Consider the following 27142-nt stretch of genomic DNA (forward strand, 5'->3'; position numbering starts at 1 on the left):
GGCCATACAACCGCAACTTGACCGCTCCTGCTCCCTACCAACGCACTACACCACATCGCAGCGCACATTGCAATACATCGTGGACACGCACTGCTTGCTGTACACATGGAGATACATACACCCAGAGCGCAGGGAAGGCACCCACTACTCTGCCGTACATGCTACCTGGGCTCGACTAGACTATATATTTATGTCAAGAGGGATGGCGCAATGGCTGACTCGGGTAACTCATATGCCCCGCACCTTCGCGGACCACTCCCCGGTCATGGTGGAACTCGAAATCCCGCTGGACTGCTCACCCTATTTGGCTTGGCACCTCAACCCCTCTCACCTGGGTGACACGGCGTTTAAGGCTGAATTGCAACAAGATATACTCTATTTCTTTGATCAAAACCTCTCCTCTGTCTCTAGTATTAATACAGTATGGGAGGCCTTCAAAGTCACTGTAAGGGGATGGTGCATTGCTAAGGGAGGTGGCATCCTCGAGTCGCTGCGAGTGGATCTCCGCAAGTTAGAAGCCGAATTGCGGGCTCTGGAACACTCACTCAACCAAAATCCAGATAGCACGACGACGATGGCCCATATCCGGGATAAACTTAATGAGTACGAGATAATAGCCGACAGGGAATGTACATTTCGTGGTAAGCCGTATGAGGCACGCGTCTACGGTGAACGTGACCGACCCGGTAAAGCCCTGGCTGTCTCAATCAGGCCCCCTAAATTTGCTAATTACGTAGCCGCCATCCAAGACACACAGGGGAACACACACAGCAAAATTGCAGACCAACTTCGGGTCTTTCGATACTTTTACCAGACCCTCTATTCGTCACAAAGGGGTGCACCCTTGGACCTACCAGCATACCTGGAGGATACTGCCATAGCCTGGCTGGGACCTACCCAGCAGAAGTTCCTCGATCTGGAATTAGAGCTAGACTAAATCACGGAGGCCATTATGAAAATGCAATCGGGTCGCACCCCTGGCTCTGACGGCCTCCCGATTGAGTTTTATAAAGCCTATGCTCCCATACTTGCCCCCATACTAAAAAAAGTCTTTTACGCCGCAATGGAAGAAGGGAGCCTCCCTGACACCATGCGAGAAGCACTTATAACCTCGTTGCTTAAGCCTGGCAAGTCCCCCACGCAGTGCGCCCTTTGTCCCTATTGAACTGCGACACCAAAATATTAGCTAAGGTGCTAGCTGTCCGCCTTGAACTCTTGATGGAGCGCCTGGTTCTACCAGATCAGGCAGGGTTTGTTCCCAACCGCGCAACATCACATAACTTACGCACTCTCCATGCAGTAATGCAAGTCATCAACCCACATTGCGAAGCTGCAGCTGTATTCCTCGACGCCACGAAGGCGTTTGATTAGCTGGAATGGGACTACTTGCTGGGTATACTGGAACGCATGGGCCTTCCATTCAGCTTTCTGAATTGTATACGATTATTGTAAAATCACCCAACGGCTGTAGTATTGCTTAACGGGTCCAGGTCATCCCCATTCACGATACATAGAGGCACGCGCCAGGGCTGCCCACTATCCCCTGTCCTCTTTGCAATAGCGATTGAACCCCTAGCGGCGAAATTGCGTCAACACCACAACCACCGGGCACTCATTTACCCTACTCGACAATTACTCATATCCCTATACGCCGACATGACGCTATACATTCACAAACCCACTGACAACCTTAACCCAGTATTGCGGGAGATTACGAAATTCGGATGCATTGCAGGCATACAGATAAACTGGGCCAAATCAGCAGTCTTCCCCCTTACGGACTCAACGCACCCGCATCAATTAGACTACCCTCTTGTATGGGAGCAAGACAAAATCAAATATCTAGGCATACAGATAACACGTCAGAGGGAGGCCCTGATGAGAGCTAACTACGGGACAGCAATAGATAAAATTACGGACACTATCACCAAATGGCTACGCCTCCCACTCTCGATGGCAGGCCGCATATCCCTGACTAAAATGGTGTTGCTTCCGAAACTGCTTTACCTCTTCACCAATATCCCGTATCACCCCGGCAGTTTTTTCTTCCGCACGCTTGGGTCCCAATTATCGCGACTCATCTGGGACGGTAAGCAAGCACGGCTCAGTCTTAGCACGCTAATGCTGCCTTACCACCAAGGGGGATTTGACGTGCCGGATTTCGAACGGTACTACTACAGTGCGCAGGCCCACGTTGCCACGCACTGGTTTCACCCACCTCCATTCATGGCACACCTAGCGGTGGAGGACGGGCACATGGCGCCAGTCACTATCACTAACTACATATTTACGAACGTCAAAGATAGGGACCGTGATCCAACGACAGTCGATTACACGGCCATGGCATGGAAGCACATAGCACAGTATACCCGCAACCCATTACTATACTCGCCCCAGCTGCGCTTGTTAAACGACTCCCGGCTACTGATTACCTGTGAGGGGATAGGCCGTAAGATGCTGCTAGGTCTCAATTACCGCACCTGGGGTGACCTATACCTCAATGGCCAGTTCCGCACATCGCACCAATTTTTGGTGAAAATACACCCACAACCATGGACACGTTCTTGTACGCGCGGCTTCGGTAAAATGTCCGGTCACTCACACCCTCCTTCCCAGACGAACCTGATACCCTGGCGCCCTTACATGCACTCTTACAAACAGGAACCCCGCGCCATGTAGTGTCGCTCATCTATAAACACGTACAGAATGCGCCACGAACCCCCCCCCCGCGCTAGGGCGGAATGGGACAGGGACCTTGACTCCCCGCTAACAGATGAGCAATGGGAAATCAGCTGTACACAAACGACTGCCATTACCAGCAATGCCAGGCTACGTCTCATACACTTTAAGTTCCTACACCACCTATATCACACCCCTATTAGACTTCACAGGTTCCAGCTGAGGGACACGGACCGCTGTGCTCTATGCGGCATGAGTGGTGCAGATTTTGCACACCTAGCATGGACATGCCCCAAGGTAGCGGAATACTGGACGCTGGTCTTTGCTGGCCTCTCGGACATGTTGGGTGCTACCATATCACCATGCCTGCGACTGGTGCTGCTAGGTCTCACGCAAAATATCGATACTATACATAGAAAATTCTTGGCAATGAGTCTGCTGCTAGCCAAAAGACAAGTGGCCTGTAGGTGGGGGAGGGGATGGGCCCACAATTTCAAAACTTGGCTTTCAGTCATGTCCACTTGGAGGGACCAACTGCAAGCATATGCTGAGCTCCTTCCACTCAAGTCGCGACCAAAGACATCTGGAGCCCGTTGACGACCTATCTATTCCGCCAGGAGGTAGAGGAGGAGGAGGGAATGGGGAACAATACCGGTACTGATAGGGGCATGTCCGCAGATACTCACTAAAGCGAAGGTCAATAGGTTACATATGAGCCGGAAGATGTGCCAAATACCCACTCCACATACCCCGCCTTCCCAATTGTACCTTGCAGTATGTGGGTCAAAGAGATGTTCGACACTGTGGATTCCCTTTAATAACAGCATGACATTATGGAATGTTATAGTATTCTCTGATGCTCTAATGTTATGTATGTACTCCTCAATGCACAGCCCAAGAAGTATTGACTTTCTAGAGATATAGCACAAATACTGCCACTGCTTTACTTGACATTACCTGCCGCACTGTAAATGATGTTATGACTGGGGAGGGAGGGAGGGGATTTCAGTTCTGGTTTGATCTTATTTACTGTATTATGTGTTTACGATACGGGAAGGTACCGTCCAAATGCTTGCCAATACTGCACAGTATCAGTTGATTTCATTGTACTGATGTACCGTACTTAAACACAATAAAGGTTTTTGTAAATCAAAAATAATAAATAAATAAAAAAATAATGAAGGTGGCTAGTGCCTCGACTCTCCTGGGGAGGTATGACAGGTCTCTCTGGCCCGATTCATAGAGACGCTGCCTAAAGAAAATCAGCAAGATTTCCAAAAAATCCTGCAGGAAGGAGGCTTGGTGGCAAACCAGGTCATTAATAAAACTGCTGACGCATCATATCTGGTCGCTCATGGCTCTAGACGCTTAGCCTGGTTGCGTCTCACGGGGCCGAAACCTGATGCACAGCGTAGAATTGTTAATCTTTACTTCAATGACACGTCTGTCTTTACATCTCATGCAGATGATGAGATGTCCAAAATGGAAATGGAGTTCGACACTTTGAAAGTTGTTGGCCTGGAGAAACAAAAGGAGTTGAGATGGAATTTCCAACCCTACGACCGTTGTTCTTTCCAGAAGAGGGTTCAAACGACTCACTGGTCAACGCAGCATCAACATCAACCCAGGTCTCACTACGATCAGCGAAGGCCTGGTCAAGAAAGGGGAGCTGCAGACAAGCATCTTCTGCAACTAAACAATCTGCAAAATAATGATCTATGGCTTCCCCCATTCATGTTAACCACTCCGGTGGTGGTGGGGTCAGGGAAGTGGGGGGGGGGGGGGAAGTATTATGTTTCACCTGGACAAGTTGAAGAAAATAAAAACAAGTGGGTACTGAATATTGTGCAGAATTTGCTCAGATTCAAATCCCCACCTCCATCTGTGCCTACTCAAAAAAAATAAAAAATCTCCAATAACAGCACTTGTTGCAAGCGGAGGTGAAAAGTCTTCTGTAGAAAGATGCCAGAGAAACAGTCCCTGTTCACCGACAGGCTTTTATACAAATTCATCCGCAAAGAAAAATGTTAGCACTGCACTAAATCTTTTCTCAACTGCACCAAGGGGACTGGTTGTGTTCCATAGACCTGCAGGACGCCTACTTTCATGTACGGGTTTCCAAGAAACATCGGAAATTTCTGCGGTTTCAAGTAGCGCTCCAGCACTTCCAATGCAAGTTTCTCCCGTTTAGGCTCAAATCAGCTCCCCGCACTTTTTCTAAATGCATGGCAGTATTGGCAGCTTTTCTTCACAAAAAGGGATATTCATATATCCTTACCTGGACAACTGGCTTCTGAAGAGCTCAACACCACTCTGCTTCAGAGTCATCTCTCATACTGCCTTCAAATGCTGAGCAATCTGGGCCTACAAGTCAACTACAGAAATTCGATCTTCAACCCGACCCAAAAGATCAACTACCTGGGTGCTTCTATAGATACCGAAAGGGCAAGCCTGTGTCCTACGGAGGAGAGGTTATCCTCATTCCGCGAGAAATGCTGCAATCTTCTCTTTTCTTTTCTCATCGCTTCTAGGCTCAATGGCATCATGCCTCTTCAACATGCCAAATGCTAGATTACATATGCGTCCTCTGCAGCAATCTCTGGAGGACCGTTGGACGCAGATATCAGGTCACTGGGAGGACCATGTGTTTCTCCTCCAATCGGCCAAGGATTCTATCAGATGGTGGATGAAGCAATCCCATCTACTGAAGGGAGTTCCTTTTCAACAGGACCCACCTACTCAGACAATCAATACAGATGTTTCCTTCCAAGGTTGGGGAGGGGCTCATATGGGTCCTCTCCAGGTGCAAGGGCTTTGGTCAGAGACAGAACAAGGGTATCACATCAACCTCTTAGAACAGAGAGCTGTACACCTAGCACTCAAACCACTGTTCCCTTCTTTCCAGTCGCGTTCCCTGTTGGTTCAAATGGACAATACCATAACAATGTCTTATCTGAACAAACAGGGGAAACCCAATTGAGACCTCTCTCTCTGGAGTCTCAGACCATCTGGAAATGGCTTCTGAATCTGAAATCTGACCATTGTGGCGATTCATCTCCTGGGAACTCTCAAAGTCCAGGCAGACGCCCTAAGTCCAGACTTCGGGTAAGCTCACGACTGGGTGCTAAACAACGTGATCGCGCAAGACTTTTCCACCACTGGGGAGTGCCAGACATCGACCTGTTTGCAGACGTGGCAAATGCAAAATGCCCCGTCTTCGCATCCAGGTTTCACCAACCAGCATCACAAGGAATGCACTTTTGATAAAAAGGTCTCTGACATTACTTTACACTTTTCCACCACTCCCATTGATCAACAAGTTCTACAGGGCCAAGACCAGAATGATACTGATAGCACAAGAATGGTCTCGTCAGTGGTGGTACCCAGACCTTCTTCAGTTATCAGAGGTTCCACACAGGAGGTTACCATGCAGACCAGACTTGCTGTCCAAGAACGAGGGGAAGGTGCTCCACCCAAACCTCTCATCCCTACGATTGACGGAATTGGCTCCTGAAGTCCTTCAATACGGACACTTTGATTTGCCTTCCGACTATATGAACATACTTAAAGAAGCATAAAGACCTTCCACCAGAAAATCGTACGCTTTTAAATGGAAGCGATTTTACTTATGGTGCAGGGACAATGGTCATGATCCTGTTCGGGGTCAAGAGCAGGTGATCTTACCGTATTTGCTGTACCTGGGCAAATCTGGCATTTAATTTTCCTCTATACAGGTCCATCTAGCAGCTACCACGGCATACAGAAAGTCTCCTTTACAGGTTTCCTTTTCTCAAATTCCTGTGGTTAAAGATTATCTTGAGGAGTTAAAAAAGTTGTACCCACCGATCAGAGCTCCATCTCCACCTTGGGAGCTCAACATAGTTCTTGCTAGATTGATGGGTGCTCTATTTGAACCTATTCACAGAGTCTCTTTACAGCACTTACAGCACTTGTCATGGAAGACCGCTTTTTTAGTGGCCATCACTTCTGCTCACAGAGTGTGAGATTCAGGCTTTATGCTGTAAAGAGCCTTATATCGTGTTTAATGCGAACAGAGTGGTTGTTAGTATCCCTGTCTTATCAACTAGCCAGCAAAACCCTCCCGGGCAAACCAAAGGCTCATTCTACCAGGGGAAAGGCCTCGACCACGGCTCTCCTTAGGAATGTACCTAATGCAGAGATATGTAAAGCAGCCACATGGCGATCAGTACACACTTTCACTTGCCATTACTGTTTGGACTCTGACTCACAGGTGGATGCTCAGTTTGGGCAAGCCTCGCTAAGAAATTTGTTTAGATAATTCATCCTTAAGGGGTTATATTTGCTATATTTATGCGGTTGCTCGTCCGGGAAAGTGGGTATGGGCTTGTTATTCTATTAAGTGCTCATGACTATTGATGAGTATCCCCTGGAAGAGAAGGATAAGTTGCTTACCTTTATTCCTAGTTCTCTTCCAGGGGTAGACTCCTTAAAGTCATAAGCAACCCTCCCTCCTCCCTGGACCAGTATTGACAGCATAGTAGCGTTTTGCACCTTTATGTCCTGGTTCCTACAGGTTAGTGCACTGTAAAAAACAGAACTGACCTAACAGTCACCTGTGGTGCATGATGGGAGCAGGGTGCTCTTGGAGGTCTTAAAGGCACTGTATCCAGGTGCTGGGAAGTCTTAAAGGCAAGGTGCCAAGTTTTTTGTACTGTGATGTTTTTTCATCTATGCAGCCTATGGGCTAATTGCCTGCTATTGCTTATTGTTTTCTCTGAAAATACAGGGCTGTCTTGGGACATTATTGGAGTGTATGTTCTCTATTACAGTATTTATATACAAAATTATTTTCCTTAATGAGAAACCAATGTAATTTTGGCATATTAGCCTATTTGAGGTATAATAGGCTGCATGATTATATATGTATACATGTATATATGTATGTTTTTGGTGGTACTCCATACTTTTTTGCTTATACATACACATATATACATGTATTTTTGTATATGCTACGGGGTTCCGCACGTGGGCGGGGATTATTCAGTGCCTATAACTTTGATGAGTATATCCCTGGAAGAGAACTAGGATTATAGGTAAGTAACTTATCCTTCTTCATCATCAAGGAATTTGCCAAACCCTGCAGCGAAACCAAAGACATCTCACCCTCCCAAGACCTCTGCAGCAGACTCAGCACCTTCTTCCACCACAAGAATAAGACGATCTATGAAAACTTAGACATCCAAGACACCTCACCGCACCAGCACCCCCCTCAAGCTACGCCACCCAACCGAACCTGCCCAAATAGATCCCCCTTACAACAGAAAACACCTTGAAGACCATGAAAGGCATCCACTCTGGAGCAACGTCAGACTCCTGCTTACACCACATCTTCCCCAGAGTCACCTCTGCCATCGTACCCAAACTACCTCGGATATCAACTGCTTCTTTGAGACCGCCACCTTCCCCAGCGAATGGAAATACGCTGAAGTCAACCCCCTCCTGAAGAATCCCTCCACAGACCCAACAGACCTCAAAAACTTCAGGCCCATCTCCCTGCTTCACTTCGCAGCCAAGGTCATCGGAAAGGCTGTAACACTAGCACACTTCATCGAAGCCAAGAATGTCCTGGACATCTCCCAATCTGGATTCCGAAGCAACCACAGCAGCGAGAAAACCCTAGTCACGGCCACCAAAGATATCCTATCCCTCCTCTACCAGGGCGAAAATACCAGCCCTCATCCTCCTGGACCGCTTGGCTGCATTTGACACAGTCTCCGACCTCACTTTAGCCACCAGACTCCACGACGTCGCAATCCATGGCAGGCCCTCAAATGGATATGCTCCTTCCTCACCAGCAGAACTCAGCAAGTCAGACTTCGCCCCCCTGCCTCTCAGAACTGACAGAGACCAACTGCTCTTTCCTCAGCCCCACCCTCTTCAATATCTGCTTATCCCCCCTAGTAACCATCGTTAGGAACCAGGGGCTCAACATTGCCTCTTACGCAGATGACATCCAGCTGATCCTCTCTCTCACCAATGAACCCAACATCACCAAACACAACTTCCAAGGAGGAATGAAAGCGGTTACCACCTGAATGAAGAACAGCTGTTTGAAAGTCAACTCGGAAAAGACCGAAGTCCTCATCCTTGGCTCCACCCCCTCCGCATTGAACGACTCCTAGTGGCCCTACGCCCTCAGAAATCCCCCCCCCCCAACCCAGGACGGACCACGCTGAAAACCACGGCATCATACTAGACTCATTGCTCACAATGAACTGCCAGATCAACGCCGTATCCTCGACCTGCTTCAACACCCTCTGCATGCTCCAAAAAACTTTCCGATGGATCCAAACCGAATCCAGGAAAACTGTCACGCACGCGCTCATTAGCAGCGGACTGGATTACAGCAACACTCTACGTTAGAATCAATAAGAAACTATTTTGCCTTACCCAGACAGATCCTCAACATACTCAGTCGCATCACCCAACTCCTCTGTGATCTCTACTAGCTTCCAGTTGAAAGAAGAACAACCTTCAAACTCCTCACCCATGCATACAAGGCCCTTCACAACCTCGGACCCGCATACCTGAACAACCTCCTCTCCTTCCACACACCGAAAAGAAACCTCCGATCAGCCCAGCTCTCTCTGGCCACCATCCCTCGTATCAACAAGAGCAGAACAGGAGGAAAGTCCTTATCCTACCTCGCAGACAAAGCCTGGAACACCTTCCCCATCCACCTCTGGCAATCCCCCACATTGCCCAAGTTCAGGAAGGACCTCAAAACCAGGCTCTTCGGATGACCTCAGCACTCAAAGGAGCCGCCTCCCCATCTACCCCCCAGCACCTTGGGACCCTCACTGGTGAGTAGTTGCACTTTACAAACCCTGATTGATTGATCGCAAACTGGTACTCGTTGGCAGCTGGAAGAGGATAGAGGTGTATTAGTGGACATCCTTGGTGTAGTAGAGGACAGGAAGTTTTATTGTACAATGGGGCACATGCAAAAATTCCTCCCAGGGAGGAAATGGAGATTGAGTCACAGAGACTAGAAGCAAGTACACTGATAGTGCTTTTTATTGTACGTTCAACTGTACTGTATTGATTTTTGCATGGACCATTCATAACACTGATTTAAGACCCCATACAAACCCCCTATACCCCCGGCACATAGAGGTATGTGAGCATTTAGAGTAACAAACAATAATTAACACTTTCTTACTTGTTTCATTCTGAATGTTCCTTTTGCCTAGCTGTTTGTTCTTTGTTTGCTATTATCTGTTTTTCCTTTTTCTCAATGTTTTTCCGCTGTTTTCTTTTTTTGTTTACATTTCCTCATCATTTCTCTACAGATGTCTAGCTTGTCTTTTCACTTATTTCCCTACTTACGTGTATCTTTTATTCTACATTTCCTTCTTTTGTCTGGATTCACTCTCCTTAGGTGCTCTCTTCCTGTGGTAATCAGTAGGGTCACAGTTAGTTTGGCTGCCACAAGAGTTGCTGGAGGACTCTAGCAGCATTCACTATAGCAAAATCACCACTCACCACAGTGGCCTCCCTGGAAAATGCCTGCCTGCCTAACTGGACAGTATAGCCTTGCTCATAAAACTTTCCTCTGTAGACCAAGCTAGAGGGCTTTTAAGGAATTACTCTTAGATGCAGATTTCTTCCTTTATAAAATCTTTTTTTTTTTTATTTCCTTTACGTTTGTAAAACATGACTAATGTCATTAGTGACCATAAATAATGACTCACTATCAGCAACTGGAATCTCTAACAAACCTCACATTAACTCTTTGGGTTAGAACTAATCATTAAATAAAACAAATAAAAATCAGTATATCACCTTTTATGGTCATCAGTTATATGATAACATCCATGATATAGTTTTAAAGATGACCATAACACAACTGGCCAATTTCAGAGGTATTTAATTATTTATTCTAACAATAAAATTCCTTTGTGCAAGCGTTCAGTCACTAGTCACAATTTGTAAGCATGTGCCTATGCAAGATCCAAAGGAGTGGACATTTTCTAATTCAGTATTCTAATAAATGTGCAAGTTTGATGGAGAACTTTGTTTTGAAGTCCTCATTCTGCAGAACATAAAACAAGTGTTCATCGTGTATTACATAAGGTAATTTATGCCCTCTGGATTGTGGGTCTCATGTCGGATGAGTCCATGCTAGATTCGGGTAAGGTAGAAGGAGTAGATCACGAGCCTGGAAAACGGCCGATATTCTCCATCTCGCAAACCTTCTTAGGACTTCGGTCCCAGAAAGTTCTCATGATCCTGAAACCCTGTCCACCAGCTTTCAGGAATGGTTACTAAATGCAGCTAATCAAGTGGCACCTGAGAAATCTTACTGCCCAAATAGAGCCACACCATCGGCCCAGTGGTTTACAGAGGAGCTGCGCCTCCAGCGTCAATATTGTAGAAGTCTAGAAAGACGCTGGAGAAAGCATTACAGCCCCTCTGCTAAGCAAACTTATAAAGATGCTCTGGCAATTTATAAAAAAGCTATCATCACTCAAAAAAACCACATTCTTTACTGGTCAAATTGAACAAGCCCAGAACTCAGCAAGGATGTTATTCCAGGTCGTGAATTCTCTCTCTACTCCTCCCACTGGCTCTGTAACTGAACCTTCTCAGGAATTCTGTAACTCGTTGGCTAACTTCTTCACCACCAAGGTCATGGATATTTATTCAATTTTCCCTCAGTTACCGGCGGAAGGCAGGACTGAACCATCTTCCCACTTGGCTGTGATCCATCCTTCTTTTTCGGGTTTCAAGCCAGTGACAGAAGATCAGGTCAGCATACTTGCTGCCAAGATCAAATCAGGCTCTCCGCTTGATCCATGCCCCCCTGATATAATGAATCAACTCCACAATACTATCTCTCAGCCGCTCACCACCATCTGTAATGCCATCTTTAAAACAGGTGTCTACCCGGACATTTGGAAGAAGGCCATTGTTAAACCTTTGCTAAAAAAGCCTTCTTTAGACCCTACTGTCACGGCCAATTACAGACCCATTGCTTGCCTGCCCTTTCCCGCTAAAAATCGTAGAGGCCATCATGACCCAGCAGCTCTCAGAGTTCATTGAACAACATGAACTTCTGGATGATACACAGTTCGGTTTCCGGAGGGGACACGGAACCGAAACAGCGCTGATAAAGGCCTCCGATGAAATCAGACACATCTTGGATTCGGGAGGAGCAGCAGTGCTCATTCTGTTGGATCTCTCGGCGGCCTTTGACACGGTCGACCACACCATCTTGGTCGACCGTGTCACAGCCCTGGGGATTAACAATGTGGCCAAAGATCTTATAGCTTCTTTTTTAGCTAACCGCATACAGGCAGTTAAACTGGGCAATTATTATTCGTCGACTTCCAAACTGCCATGCGGGGTCCCCCAAGGATCGTCGTTAAGCCCTGCGCTTTTTAACATTTATGTTGCAGATTTGGCAAGGGTCATAAAATCTCACGGGATGCGCCTAACTACATACGCTGATGACACCCAACTTGTGTTGGCGGTGCATAAGAACGGCCCAGTGGTGGCAGCTAATTTTCAAGAGGGGATATTGGAGGTACAAGCTTGGATGCATAGCAACTGCCTAAAACTGAATGCGGAGAAAACGGAGGTTATGACCTTTGGTAACATCTCTCCTGAATGGTCCCCAATTTGGTGGCCTACTCAGATGGGTCCGCCTCCGGTCCCAGTTGCAAAGGTCAGGAATCTTGGAGTGATTTTTGATAATCACCTGTCCTTCAAACATCATGTAAACAAGGTTGTTTCAGGTGCCTTTTTCACGTTGAAAAAGATAAAAAAGCTGCTACCGTACTTGCCAGCATCAGCTGGAAAAACACTGATTACCACCTTGGTGTTTTCCAAGCTTGATTACGGAAATGCCCTCTTTTTGAACACGCACAAATATATTCTGAACAAGCTTCAATCCATTCAAAATATGGCAGCCAGAGTCCTCCTCAACATTCCAAGGCGCCAGTCCACTTCGGCAGCTATACGCCATCTTCATTGGCTAAGAGTGGAGAGCAGGATTAAATTCAAGGCATTATGTATTGCCTATAAGGCCGTACATCACACCGGCCCGAAATTTCTAAGAGAGGCATTTCAGCCATACACCCCTATAAGGAACCTAAGATCAGCAGCCAGTTGTCTACTAGCTGTTCCCCGAACAAAAACCGCCACCTGGGGAGACAGACGCTTCTTGGTAGCAACTCCTAGATTGTGGAACTCTCTACCCTCACATATCAAAACGGCTCCTACTCTCATCTGTTTTCGTAGGGCATTGAAGACTTGGCTCTTCAACCAATAGGCTTGTGCTTACTACTGTATCTTAAAGTATCATACTGCGCCTAGACACCCTTGGGTAGTAGCTGCGCATTAAAAATTCCATAAATAAATAAATAAATAAATTGTAGGAGAGGGGCCTGCTGAGAGCAGCAGGGAAAGGAAAAGGCCAATAAAAGCCCCTCAGGACTAGGGGTGGAAAGACTGAAAAATCACCCACCTCCTGAGTGAGAGTCTACTGCATTGCATAGGTGGCTGACCCACCACACTTACTGGGAAGGTAAACAAGAACCTAGGGGCGAAATATATTACAGGAACCAACAGGCAAAACTGTGTGAGCCAATAAAGAAGCAACCCGACACCCACAATAAAAATAAAAAGAGGGTAACTTCACATTTGCATGGATCTATCTGCCATGAATGCTTATGCTAACAGTGTGAAACAGGAACTAGAACTGTCCCAAACACAGCTAGGCTATGATAAGTGGAAAGTAGACATAAGCATAGAAAGTAAATAAGCCAACACAAAGCAACACAGTGATGCAATGTGCAGCCTAACAGACAGGTGCTAATGGAAATACACACTAAATTAATCACTGAGGGGAGCAAACAGAAAAAATTAGCAAAGAACCAACAATGATGGAAGTTATGCAGGTTTTCTGAAGCTCAAGTGGGGCCTTTGAAGCTAAAATGTACACAGTTGTCACGGAAGTAAACCTGCCAACTGACTTGAGAAAATACAGAAACATGTTTAGAACACAATAGAGAACATAAAAAAATACTGTGCACCGAAAGGACACCCTCACCAGAATGTCTGCATGGGTCAAAATACTTTAAGAGAGCTGAAGACATAACAAGCTTTTCAGAAGAACCTGTGGTTTCTGGGGTTCCCAGACAAATAGAAAGACCTTCAATGGGAAAAAGGAGGAAACGGGCTAATAAAGGTGCTTTGGAGTTATGTGGTCAGCATAAGGGTTCAGGGAGCTTACTTGGGGCACTTCATGACTGCAGGATCTAACTAAGAATGTGTAAAGGAAGTCTCTGGGCTATGGTGGCTGGCAGAGTTGGGCTTGAGGGTCTGTGAGGGGAAGCTGATGGATAGAATTGGAAATTAATAGATACATGTAATGGTGAAAGGATGGAATGAAGGGTGAAACTGGGAGATGGATGAATGGAAGGTAATAAGGATGGAAGGAACAGTGAAGGGAACTCTTATGGAATGGGTTGGGCTTGCTCACATCGATCAATGCCATTAAAGGTATGGCACAAATGAGGGGAGGGTATTTTAATTTTCTGGTTACTCACTTAGGTATCAGGGCTGGATACAAGTCTCTTGTTTCCTCCAATAGCTAGCAGAGGGTGACCCATCATGGGCAGAAAGACAGTCTGCTGCCTTACAGCTAGATTTGCACTATATAAATACCAAATACATACATGATGATTGTTAGACCTGTCTGGCCTTTTGCGTAGACCCTCCTCTTAATTATTTATTTTGTCCCCTTTTTGCCCCTCATACCCCCTTTTTTATCTTTTTGTGTCCACTAGATTTTTATGGTGTTGTTATGGGGGATAGATGCTCTTTGGCCCTCATAGACTTTTACCTCAGGCCTAGGTGCCTTTTCTGACTGGAATTCGCACAGACCTACAAAATGGTGGCTATTAACTGACATAACCGCCAACCCCTGAGAAAGCCCCATAGGATAACAGAGTCCTTCCAGAACCTTCTGGACCCTACTGGACCCAGAGTGGTCAGACTATAAAAGGACAGGGGCCAGGTAGCCATTTTGTGCAGTTCAATGAGCTGGAGGAGAGAGGAAGTGGTGTGGGGAGGAGGACGCACTAGAAGTAGTTAGTTTGTCTGAGGGATAGACAACCTCTTCGTGTAGACGTTCCCCCTCTTGCCCCTGACCAAACCCTCTCATCAGACTCTACCTTCTGAGGGAATCGGTACGGCCGTGGCTGTCGGATCCTGAGCTCCTCTGACCCCCCCCCCCCAATTCCTTTCACTGTTTCACCTTACCGGTATTTCCCAGGAAAAGACCTGGGCGAGTTACAACGCCCTGCGCTGCTGTGAAGCCTCTGAATCGGAGGCGAGGGACGGAGAAGGTGCTGCTGGGCTCGGCGCATGAGTGGATGAAGCGCTGATCGTCGCGCAGGCCCAGTAGTGCGGCTGACTGAGGTGGGAGCCGGCGAAGCACTGATCTCCGCGCAGGCCCAGCGGTAAGCGGTCGACTGAGCGAGTGAGGCGACGCCTAGCGGGGACACTACTCACCCGCGCCTGTGCTGCGGCTCGTTCGAGGAGAAGGCAGCGAGGTTTACGAGGGTGACTGGAACACCGGCAGCCTTAGCCTGGCCTCCTCTCATTGCTGGCCTATGTGCGAAGGGCCCGATTTCCGGGAGAGGAACAGCTGGGAGGAGGGAGAGTGAAGATCGGTGTCAGCGACTTGCTTTGCCCAAATAAGGTGGAGGAAAGGGGGGGAAGATTAAAGAATAACTGAGGAACTAGCCGGGAAGGAGATCTTTCATGCCCCTATAACGGGATTAACTGGTGGAGCTCCTTCACACTTTCCTATTCTCTGAAGATCTCTATGACTAGCCCCGATAGGGTGAAGGAGAACCGTTTAGTAAGCCTACTGGGTTAAAGGCTCAGAGGGTCAAGTATATTAGAGATTCTCCTCAGTGCTAGAGAAGTGATCTGTGATATTGAGGATACCAAAATTGAGTGTTGAAGTACATTGTGGGATTCTTTCACAGAGGAGGAGGGGAAGAAGAAACGGTGACTTCATCCTGTGTTACCTATGAGCAAGTTATAGCAGAGCTGTTTATGATATTACATCTGGTAACTGTAATCTTGGGTTTACTCACATATTGCGAGAAAGGTGCCACACAGTGGGCAGAGAGATAACCTTCCAGGGTCCTAAGTCCTGAATATTTCTAAAGTGATAAGCTGAAGTGGATAAAGTGTTAAAGTTGTGATTGTTCTTTTGGTGTAGCCAGAAAACCTCAGCTTGGGTGGGTAATCTATTACTGCAGGAGGTGCTTAAGCTGTCGGTTGGGAAAGTGTTTCCTAGGATAATTCACTGTAAGAAGATAAACTATTACCGAACTGAATTCTTCTGATGTTATTAGATATGTGTGTGATACAATTGTACAGTGTAATTAAATGTAAAACTACAGAGAGGAGAGAAAAGCTAACAAAAATATTTTTAGAAAACAGCTCGTATTTTTCCACAAAGATTGGTGTAGCGTCATTTTTGTGTGGAAGTGCATTTAATTACTGCTGGGTGGTGTGCAACCTTTACACATGTGCCTCTGTTTAGTGACTGTCTTACCCTAGGCCAGGCTACCCTATGTAACCAGGTTACCCTAGGTTCAACATATTGGTGGCAGCGGTGGGATGAGAACTGTGGTTGCGACTACTCTGCAGTAACTAAGTGTAATCCACTGACCTACACCAGGAGTTTTCTCCTGGCGGCCTTCCTAATTTTTACTTTTGCTTTTTCCAAATTCATTCCTGGTGGTGGGGTGGAGGTAGCTTCAGATTGCCCCTTGTAACTCCATTCTTTTTGTGTGCCTGTCCCTGATTTGCCTTTGGCAAAATGGAATTTGCGTTGGAAGAACTGGACACTTATTCTGTGGCCCAGCTTAGGGACTTTTGTCAACAGATGGGAGTATTCTTTAAGCGGGGTGCCAAGAAGGGGGAGCTCCAGACCAGCTTGAGGGCTTGGGTGGCAGCACATGGAGAAGGGAAGGAGGAGGAAGAGGGGACAGACCGGGACACGGTCATAGGGGTAGAGGGATTGATCCATCCAGAGGTGGGAAACCTACTCCCAGGACCAATGACCTACTCAAGGGGGGGCAGTAGTGTCTCCGGAGGAAGCTTGACCGAAGCGGAACTCACAGACAGGAGGGAAAAAAGGCGACTGAAGTGGGAGTTGGCCAGGTTAGAACAGGAGAGGGAGGAACGGAGGATGGCTCATGAATTTAAACTGAAGGAGCTAGAACTCCAGGCCCTGCAAATAGGACCCTCCCATACTCCAAATGGTGGCAGCGAAACCAGAGAACCAACCAGGGAGTCCAGACCCTACCTGCCTAAGGATATAGTTGCCAGCTATAGTCAGGGGGACGATATAGCCAAATGGCTGGCTGCCTATGAGGGCTCCTTAAGAGCCCATGGGATCCAGGAGAAACACTGGGGTGGGGTGGGTTGTACAAATACATGCCTCCTACTGGTCGGGACACCTTGTTAGCCTTAGAACCGGAGGAGCAGACCAACTACCCATCATGAAGTTAGCATTGATCAGAAAGTTTGGGCTAACCCCGGAGAAGTATCGCCAAAAGTTCAGGGGGAGCCACAAGTTAAGCACCCAGAACTGGGTGAATTTCCTGGACTATGCGAGGAAGGCATTGGAGGGCTGGGTACAGGGCAGTGGGGTGAAGGACTATGAGGGTTTGTATGACCTTTTTCTTAAAGAGCATCTACTCGAGAAATGTTTTCCCGAGCTGCGCCAACACCTGGTGGACAGCAAGCTGACCAACCCCCGGAAGCTTGCAGAGGAGGCGGACATCTGGGTAAGTACCCGGGTGTCCTCAAAGGGGACAGGAGGGGATTCCCAAAAGGCCGGACAGGGCGCCCCTCAGAAGAAGGAGGGGGGAGATCAAAAACGGGAGTTCTCTAAAGGTCCCCAAAACAGTTTCCAGGGAAAGGGAACAGGTTTCACCCCTAAGGCTAACCCGCCCAGAAACCCTCATCCTGGCCAGAGCCAGCAGCCAAGGGTTGTCCACTGTTTTGAGTGTGGTGGTGTTGGACATTATAAGGGAGATGTCAGATGCCCAAAGAGACCACCCCCTCCCACCGGAGGAAAAGCTCGGGAGTAGCTAGTGTAGCGCTCGGGGAGGAGTTGCCCTTAGATAAGGGGGGTGAGTGGGCGGGTGTCACCTTAGTGTCCCTGGGAGAACGGGAGATGGTTCCTAAGATCCAGGTGCCCCCAAATACTACCAAGTATGGGCAGTGGATCACCATCAATGGCCAGAGAGGGGAGGCTCTGAGAGATACAGGAGCCAGTATGACTATGGTGAGAAGTCAACTGGTGTCTCCAGAGCAGGTGATTCCCAACGTACTTCACCCCGCCGCGATGGCTGACGGCAGAATGGGCCACTACCCTGTGGCCGAGGTTCCCTTTGAGTGGGAAGGGGTTGCAGGTTCACTTCGAGTTGCCGTAAGCCCTGCCAGTCGATTGTCTGCTGGGGAATGACATGGAGCACAATGCTTGGAGAGAGGTGGAATACCGGACGCATTCAGAGATGCTGGGTACACCTGACTGGGCCTGTGTAAGCACAAGGTCGGCGACTGCCCGGAGAGGGAGTTCGCCTGGGTTGGAGCCTGGAACAATGGCCCAACCCGCTGCCAAAAAGGGACAGACCCGAAGACAGGAGAAGCCTGCTTCGGCTTCCACACCCCATGTGACAGATCGGCCACCTGCAGGGGTGGTCCAGGAGTCCGTGGAGGGGGAAGTAGTCTCCCTGGAGGACCTACCCATCCCTGCTGAGTGGCATGTGGAGGGAGGGCCTACCAGGGAGGAGTTCTGTAAGGGCCAGAAGGAGTGCCCTACCCTTGAGGGACTGAGGCGACAGGCCGAGGCCCAGGCCGCAGGGGACATTGCGGGACACTACCACATTTACTGGGAGGACGGACTCCTCTACAGTGAACCCAAGGTACCCTTACCTGGTTCATCAAGGGCCTTGGTAGTCCCGCAACGGTACCGAGCCTTTCTGCTGGAATTGGCTCATGAAATTCCCTTGGCAGGACACTTAGGTCAGGACAAGACCTTTGCTCGGCTTGTCCCCCACTTTTACTGGCCTCAGATGAAAGTGGCGTCTAACACCTACTGTCGGACGTGTGTAACCTGCCAAGCCAGTGGGAAAACAGGGGTGAAGCTGAAAGCTCCCCTGGAACCACTTCCTGTCGTTAGCACCCCCTTTGAAAGGGTGGGCATCGACATTGTGGGGCCATTGGATCCACCAACAACAGCTGGTCACAGGTTTATCCTGGTTCTGGTGGATCATGCCACCCGGTACCCAGAGGCAATTCCTCTGAGGACTGTCACTGCACCTGTGGTGGCTAGGGCCCTGATGGGGATCTTTACCAGAGTGGGTTTCCCCAAAGAAGTTGTGTCCGACAGGGGGACCAACTTTATGTCAGCGTACATGCGGGCAATGTGGAAGGAGTGTGGAGTGACCTACCGGTTCACCACTCCCTATCACCCCCAGTCAAATGGACTGGTAGAAAGGTTCAACAAGACCTTGAAGGGCATGATCAGAAGTCTGCCTGAAAGCCTGCGGAGGAAATGGGACATCCTCCTACCCTGTTTGCTATTTTCCTACAGGGAAGTGCCACAGAAGGGAGTGGGCTTCAGCCCCTTTGAGCTTCTGTATGGGCACCCTGTACGCGGTCCTCTCAGCCTGGTGAAGGATGGATGGGAAAAGTCTCCCAGGAAACCCCCCCAGGATGTGGTGAGCTACATGCTGGCCTTCAGGAGCCAAATGGCGAAGTTGTGGATGCAAGCTTCTGACAACTTGGAGGCCAGCCAGGCAGTCATGAAAGAGTGGTATGACCACAACGCTCACCCGGTGGAGTTGGAGCCTGGCCAGAAAGTGTGGGTAATGGAGCCTGGAGAGCCAAGTGCCCTCCAGGATCGCTGGACAGGCCCCTTTGAGGTGTTAGAAAAGAAGGGTAAGGCCACATACCTGGTGGACCTTAAGACCCCTCGACAGCCCCTACGGGTGCTACATGCTAACCGACTCAAACCCCACCATGAGAGGCCCGAGGTCATCTTAATGATGGTGACTGATGGAGGAGAGGAAGCGGAAAGCGAACCTCTCCCAGACTTGTTCTCGTCTCAAGAAAAGGATGGGTTAGTGGAGGGAGTGATTCTCTCCCCAACCCTAACTCCTGAACAGCGGGAGGACTGCCGCCAGATACTGGAGCAGTACTCTACGTTGTTCTCCCTTGTCCCGGGAAGGACTCCCCTGTGTACCCATGATGTGGACACAGGGGACAGCCCACCAGTGAAGTCAAAGACCTACCGGCTGTCCGACAAGGTGAAGGCTAGCATCCATGGAGAGGTTACCAAGATGCTGGAGCTAGGAGTTATAGAACCTTCCAGTAGCCCCTGGTCCAGTCCGGTGGTTCTAGTGCCAAAAGCAGCTCCACCAGGCACCACTCCAGAACTGAGGTTCTGTGTGGATTACCGGGGACTGAACTCAGTTACCAAAACTGATGCTCATCCGATCCCTAGGGCGGATGAATTAATTGACCGGCTGGGAGCTGCCCAATATCTAAGTACCTTTGACCTCACTTCGGGGTACTGGCAGATCTCCCTGACAGATGGAGCAAAGGAAAGGTCAGCCTTCTCCACGCCTGAGGGACACTTCCAATTTTGTGTGATGCCCTTTGGGCTCAAGAATGCCCCTGCCACTTTTCAGCGGCTGGTGAATCAGGTCCTCCCCGGAATGGAGGGTTTCTCCGCTGCTTACCTGGATGACATTGCGGTCTTCAGCAGCAGTTGGGAGGACCATTTGCAACATTTGCAAGCAGTTCTCCAGGCCCTGAAACAAGCTGGCTTGACAATCAAGGCCAGCAAATGTCAGATTGGGCAGGGGTCGGTTGTGTGCCTTGGACACTTGGTGGGTAGGGGAACAGTGCAGCCCCTCCAGGCAAAGATTGAGGCAATCATGGCCTGGGAACCCCCCCCAAGACCCAGACTGAGGTCCGAGCTTTCCTGGGCCTCACAGGTTACTACCGTCGCTTTGTGAAGGGGTATGGCACTATTGTAGCGTCCCTCACAGAGCTTACCTCAAAGAAACAACCTCGACGGGTAGTTTGGACAGAGGCTTGTCAGCAAGCTTTTGAAAAACTGAAGCAGGCAATGTGTGCAGCACCGGTCCTGAGGGCCCCAGACTTCTCCAAGGATTTCATTGTCCAGACAGATGCATCAGAACATGGCATTGGGGCAGTGTTATCGCAACTTAATGAAGAGGGCCTGGATCAGCCAGTAGTTTTCCTTTCCAGGAGACTGCTTCCCCGGGAACAGAAGTGGAGTGCAATTGAGAGGGAAGCCTTTGCGGTGGTGTGGGCTCTGAAGAAGTTGCGGCCATACTTGTTTGGCTCGCACTTCCTGGTTCAGACTGACCACCGCCCCCCTCGTTGGCTGATGCAGATGAAGGGGGAAAATCCCAAGTTGTTGAGATGGTCCATCTCTCTACAGGGAATGGACTTCCGGGTGGAACATCGGCCTGGAGTGGACCACGCCAATGCAGACGGTCTCTCTAGGTATTTCCGCCTTAGTGATGAGGACTCCCAAGGGGTTGGGTAGCTCTCCCCACTTTCAGCTGGGGGGGCGCGCGTGTTAGACCCGTCTGGCCTTTTGCGTAGACCCTCCTCTTAATTATTTATTTTGTCCCCTTTTTGCCCCTCATACCCCCTTTTTATCCGTTTGTGTCCACTAGATTTTTATGGTGTTGTTTTGGGGGATAGATGCTCTTTGGCCCTCATAGACTTTTACCTCAGTCCTAGGTGCCTTTTCTGACTGGAATTCGCTCAGACCTACAAAATGGTGGCTATTAACTGACATAACCGCCAACCCCTGAGAAAGCCCCATAGGATAACATAGAGTCCTTCCAGAACCTTCTGGACCCAGAGTGGTCAGACTATAAAAGGACAGGGGCCAGGTAGCCATTTTGTGCAGTTCAATGAGCTGGAGGAGAGAGGCAGTGGTGTGGGGAGGAGGACGCACTAGAAGTAGTTAGTTTGTCTGAGGGATAGACAACCTCTTCGTGTAGACGTTCCCCCTCTTGCCCCTGACCAAACCCTCTCATCAGACTCTACCTTCTGAGGGAATCGGTACGGCCGTGGCTGTCGGATCCTGAGGTCCTCTGACCCCCCCTTCCCCCAATTCCTTTCACTGGTTCAGCTTACCGGTATTTCCCAGGAAAAGACCTGGGCGAGTTACAACGCCCTGCGCTGCTGTGAAGCCTCTGAATCGGAGGCGAGGGACGGAGAAGGTGCTGCTGGGCTCGGCGCATGAGTGGATGAAGCACTGATCTCCACGCAGGCCCAGCGGTAAGCGGTCGACTGAGCGAGTGAGGCGGCGCCTAGCGGGGACACTACTGACCCGCGCCTGTGCTGCGGCTCGTTCGAGGAGAAGGCAGCGAGGTTTACGAGGGTGACTGGAACACCGGCAGCCTTAGCCCGGCCTCCTCTCATTGCTGGCCTATGTGCGAAGGGCCCGATTTCCGGGAGAGGAACAGCTGGGAGGAGGGAGAGTGAAGATCGGTGTCAGCGACTTGCTTTGCCCAGGCCCAAGTAAGGTGGAGGAAAGGGGGGAAGATTAAAGAATAACTGAGGAACTAGCCGGGAAGGAGATCTTTCATGCCCCTATAACGGGATTAACTGGTGGAGCTCCTTCACACTTTCCTATTCTCTGAAGATCTCTATGACTAGCCCTGATAGGGTGAAGGAGAACCGTTTAGTAAGCCTACTGGGTTAAAGGCTCAGAGGGTCAAGTATATTAGAGATTCTCCTCAGTGCTAGAGAAGTGATCTGTGATATTGAGGATACCAAAATTGAGTGTTGAAGTACATTGTGGGATTCTTTTACAGAGGAGGAGGGGAAGAAGAAACGGTGACTTCATCCTGTGTTACCTATGAGCAAGTTATAGCAGAGCTGTTTATGATATTACATCTGGTAACTGTAATCTTGGGTTTACTCACATATTGCGAGAAAGGTGCCACACAGTGGGCAGAGAGATAACCTTCCAGGGTCCTAAGTCCTGGATATTTCTAAAGTGATAAGCTGAAGTGGATAAAGTGTTAAAGTTGTGATTGTTCTTTTGGTGTAGCCAGAAAACCTCAGCTTGGGTGGGTAATCTATTACTGTAGGAGGTGCTTAAGCTGTCGGTTGGGAAAGTGTTTCCTAGGATAATTCACTGTAAGAAGATAAACTATTACCGAACTGAATTCTTCTGATGTTATTAGATATGTGTGGAAAGAACTGATAAAATTGTACAGTGTAATTAAATGTAAAACTACAGAGAGGAGAGAAAAGCTAACAAAAATATTTTTATAAAACAGCTCGTATTTTTCCACAAAGATTGGTGTAGCGTCATTTTTGTGTGGAAGTGCATTTAATTACTGCTGGGTGGTGTGCAACCTTTACACATGTGCCTCTGTTTAGTGACTGTCTTACCCTAGGCCAGGCTACCCTATGTAACCAGGTTACCCTAGGTCCAACAATGATGAAACAGATTTATAAAGCACACAGATACTCCTAGGAGTGTCCCAGTGCTAATCCAACAGCAAGCAGAATTACGAAGTGAATAGCCAAGTTTTTAACCCCTTCCTAAAAGCAGGCTCAGAACTTTCCTGCCTCAGGTGCACTGGAAGAGAGTTCCATACAGACAGCCAGGGCTGGACTGGGAACAACAACCGGCCCTGACAAAGTGCTCGGCCGTCACCGAGCTCTTTGCCTGGGCCAGTTTTGGTACAGGGCCGATGCAAAAACAGCCCTGTAACAAAACCGGCCCCCAGGGGCCCAAAACCGGCCCCCACCCGTGCGGCAAACCGGGGCATTGCCCAGTGCCCGCTATGGCCAGTCCAGCCCTGCAGACAGCCCTAAAAAGTAAAAGGACTGTCTGCCAATCCCACTCTCGGCACTCTAGCCAAAGCCAAATGTGTGGACCAGAGCCCCATCGCAGCATTGTAAAAATGGATATGAGAGGCCAGATAGCATGGACCAATATTGTGGAGAGCACGAAACATCAGTACCAAGGTTTTGAACATAATTCTCTTCCTTACTGGAAGCCAGTGCACGGAAGAAAGATGAATTGAGATCCTAGCTCTCGTCAGCTTATTCAACAAAAGTCACACTGCAGTGTTTTGCACCACTTTAAGTCTATGGATGGCATATTCCGGAAGGCCAAGGTAAAAGGCATTAGCGTAGTCCAGGCGAGATGTTATCAGAGCCTGGATAACTGTTTAGCTGGCCGGAAACTACAAAAAATCTGAAACGTTTTCAGAGCCCTTAAAATACCAAAGCACACGCCAGTCACCACACTGATCTGGAGCTGGAAGGATAAGCACTAGTCTAACTTAACTCCCAAGCTCTTGCCGTGTTCGTGCAAGATACAGGCAGAACAGAACTATCTGGCCAGCATGCCGACCAGCCGGTAGGTGCAGTACTGCCAAGAAAGAGAATTTCAGTTTTGTCGGTGTTACACATCAATTGTTTCTTATGTAACCAGACAAACACTGCAGTAAGCTGCGGTTTAATGGAGTCAAAAGCCAGATCCTCCCAGTCTTTAAAGGAGAAGAGAATCTGCATATGATACAATCTTGGCACCAAATGACTCAACAATTAAAGCAAGTGGGTAAGATAGACATTAAACAACTTTATAAATAAACATAGGGCTAGGGGCAGAGCCCTGTGGGACCCTGACTGACATTGCCCTATTGCCAGAGGCAAACGGAGGCAGCCAGAACTCCTTCTGTATTGTCTAAAAAGGAGGTTACCTTTAATTGCTGATTCCCAATTTAAAACGGTTTGATTCTGACGAAAGTTTGCACTACTGCTATATGTGCTCGCCCTGCTCCTTGTTTGTTAGGGGAAGTTTCCGCACACCTGGCTGTCCTCCATATATTCTTTGTGTTAATGAGGGAAGATTGCAGTGCGATGTCAGTTCTATAGCATTTACTATTTTGTCAGGGCGGCTGTGGGCTTGTACCATTAAATATCATGTTTGTTCTGCTGGCTTTGATGTTACCCCCAAATTACCCCTAACTTCTTACCTGCTATGCCAGCAGTATTTAGTGTTCACTATTAAACAGTTTGGCTGCTCGTAGCATTTAGGGGAGCTCGACAAAATGTTGTTTTACTGAGTGGGGCTCGTCAAAAATATTCTGAAGAGTAGTAATAGCTATACAAGTGTAACAACTGAAATAGTCACTAGGTGGAGTGCTGAGGTTCTGTACCAAAAATTTCATAGAAATGCGTTTAACAATAAAAATGAATATATTTAAAAAGTGGACTAACGCGGACATTGTATTTAATGTTGTATTAATTATTTTTTAAAAGGGCAGAAACTGGGCTTGCGCACCCAAAATGCACTATGAGTACTACTATTCATTTCGAGACCGTCAAGTACGTGACAACAGCAGCACATTAAGACATTATTTTTGCAGGAAAGGTTTAAAAAGTGAATGGAATTCTCACTCTTTTCTCTAGTACCTGGAGTAAATATTTCCCCAAAAGCCAACGTAACGGTTTAAAACCGGTATAAGTATTGCTAGTGCGTTTGCAGGAAACCAGAAAGCACATTTTTTTATGAAAAGAAATTTGGCTAAGTTATACTGAACAAATGCAAATAAAAATAGCAAGGGTACCTTTTTCGTCACTCAAGTTTGAACGTTTGTATCAAATACTAAATGTTTTTAAAGAAGTTTAAGAAACGGACATCCGAGCCTTTATGAATACATACATAAGAATAAAACATAGTTCATACAAATTGTGCCAACAGTGCTAATCTATGAACATTTATCCCTCGAGTTGAAAGCCTAAATGCTGAGATGGGGTAACCTTAAACGATTACATTGTCGCCTGACTTTAGTAAATGAATGAGTACAGAAAGAAACAAAAAAATGCCTTTCACTTTTCAACCAGAAAAAAATATCGCCTGTTGTGAAGAAGATAGTTCTATTGAGCAAGAGCTTGCTTGACTGTTTTTTTTGCTTTTAATTCGAGTGGCCTTTTTTCGCATTCAGTTGGGCTAGAACTAGGAGCGATTATGAGGAACCTTTAGTGGCCCAAACCCAAACATCACTCTCTGTAGTTAAGCTTAAAGGGCACTTTTGTCTGACACGACACACGCTTTCCACTCCCTTCTACTGAAGCAGCTGCAGTTCGCCGTGAGTAACTCCAATCTAAACTTGAACTTGGCGTCAGAGGAAAATGTGGTGCCTGGCTTTATATCAAGGCAGGGTAGTGTGGTGCACCGTCCATCGGCCTAGAGTGAAGTTTCTTACCTGTTGGAAAGGAAGGGGAGTTCAAGCTGATTAGTGGTAACAGCAGCTGGACAGAGAGCAGCAACAGGAATGAGCTCTGCTCAATGACCCTCAGCGTTTAACCCGCCCTCTTCCGAAACGATCAGCTGAGATAGGCCCTGGGACTGTTTGTGCAGCCCACACAACCAATTAGAGGAAAGCACTGGGCTCGTTTATTGCTCTTACTCCCGAGCGCGCCTCTTGTCAGAGAAACTCTCGTAACTGCGCGGAATCCCAAAACGACAATGGGCACAGTTTATTTTTCCTGGCTCTTCTATTTAATTCTCGCACCATTGCACTTCGGGCAGTTTACAGAAAGAGACGGCTTTTCAGGTAAGAGTCCGTTCTGTTAATTGATCATTTTGGGTTTGAGTGGGAATGCGAACATGGATTAAAACAATGCATTATTGAATATCGCGTCTTCTTAGGCGAGCATGTCAATTAATCCTTAACTTTGTCCGAATACGCTGTATGCTGATAAACCTTCTCTTATCCAACATACGCCACTCACATATACTGTACTACTTCACTGTGTAGAAGCTACGTGTTTGGTGCCAGTCAAATAAATGATGCACACCAGACCACCATTATTATGAAAGTCTATGCGTGATCATTTAAACTCTCACCTTCGCGCTCTCAACTACTTACTAGCTGTTCACGCTGCTAAAGTCTGTACACAGAATGGATCATCATGAAAAGCATACCACGGTACACTGATATCTTAAACACTGTAGATTTGCAAATAAACATCTCACGACAACATCCATCCTTATTTGTGGGAGTTGACGGGATCTTTTCTGTCTATTCTTATCACGTAAACCGCTCCAGATGTGGTTTGTAGTCAATCAAATTAAAGGTTTATTTAGTTCCTGTAAGGAGGGCTTTGGTTATTGACATTAAGGCCAATCACCATGAGATACTACATCTGTCATGACTTTAAACTCTGGATCTTTTTTCTCACGCACATTCTTTTCTTTTTAAGGTGTCGGTATTTTCCAATTCTCCAATGCAACACTGATTTTTCTCCTGCTAACCATCCATAGCAAATTCGCGTTAAAAGAAAAACATGCTTGCCT

The 27142-nt window shown here is 47.8% G+C and overlaps 1 protein-coding gene and 1 long non-coding RNA gene across 6 annotated transcripts in view; one reads left to right on the top strand and one right to left on the bottom strand.

The window, feature by feature from the left end:
• The window catches only part of LOC144811720 (uncharacterized), a 285596-nt gene extending 259322 nt beyond the window's left edge, over positions 1–26274 (bottom strand). For both annotated transcript variants that reach the window (XR_013606909.1, XR_013606908.1), the window contains exon 1: positions 26049–26274. This is a non-coding gene — a long non-coding RNA (uncharacterized LOC144811720). The remainder of the gene's footprint in view (positions 1–26048) is intronic.
• Positions 1–27142, top strand: part of SCUBE1 (signal peptide, CUB domain and EGF like domain containing 1) — a 2199864-nt gene that overhangs the window by 16235 nt on the left and 2156487 nt on the right. For 3 of the 4 annotated variants that reach the window (XM_078673871.1, XM_078673868.1, XM_078673870.1), the window contains exon 1: positions 26268–26399. The exons of the other annotated variant lie outside the window; for it this stretch is intronic. In XM_078673871.1, coding sequence (XP_078529997.1) covers positions 26312–26399 — 88 coding nt within the window. In that variant the 5' untranslated portion in view covers positions 26268–26311. Of the gene's footprint in view, positions 1–26267; positions 26400–27142 lie in introns of those variants that run through there. 4 annotated transcript variants of the gene reach the window in all.

Source organism: Lissotriton helveticus, chromosome 1_1 (assembly GCF_964261635.1).
Source record: "Lissotriton helveticus chromosome 1_1, aLisHel1.1, whole genome shotgun sequence".
NCBI classification, from domain to species: domain Eukaryota; kingdom Metazoa; phylum Chordata; class Amphibia; order Caudata; family Salamandridae; genus Lissotriton; species Lissotriton helveticus.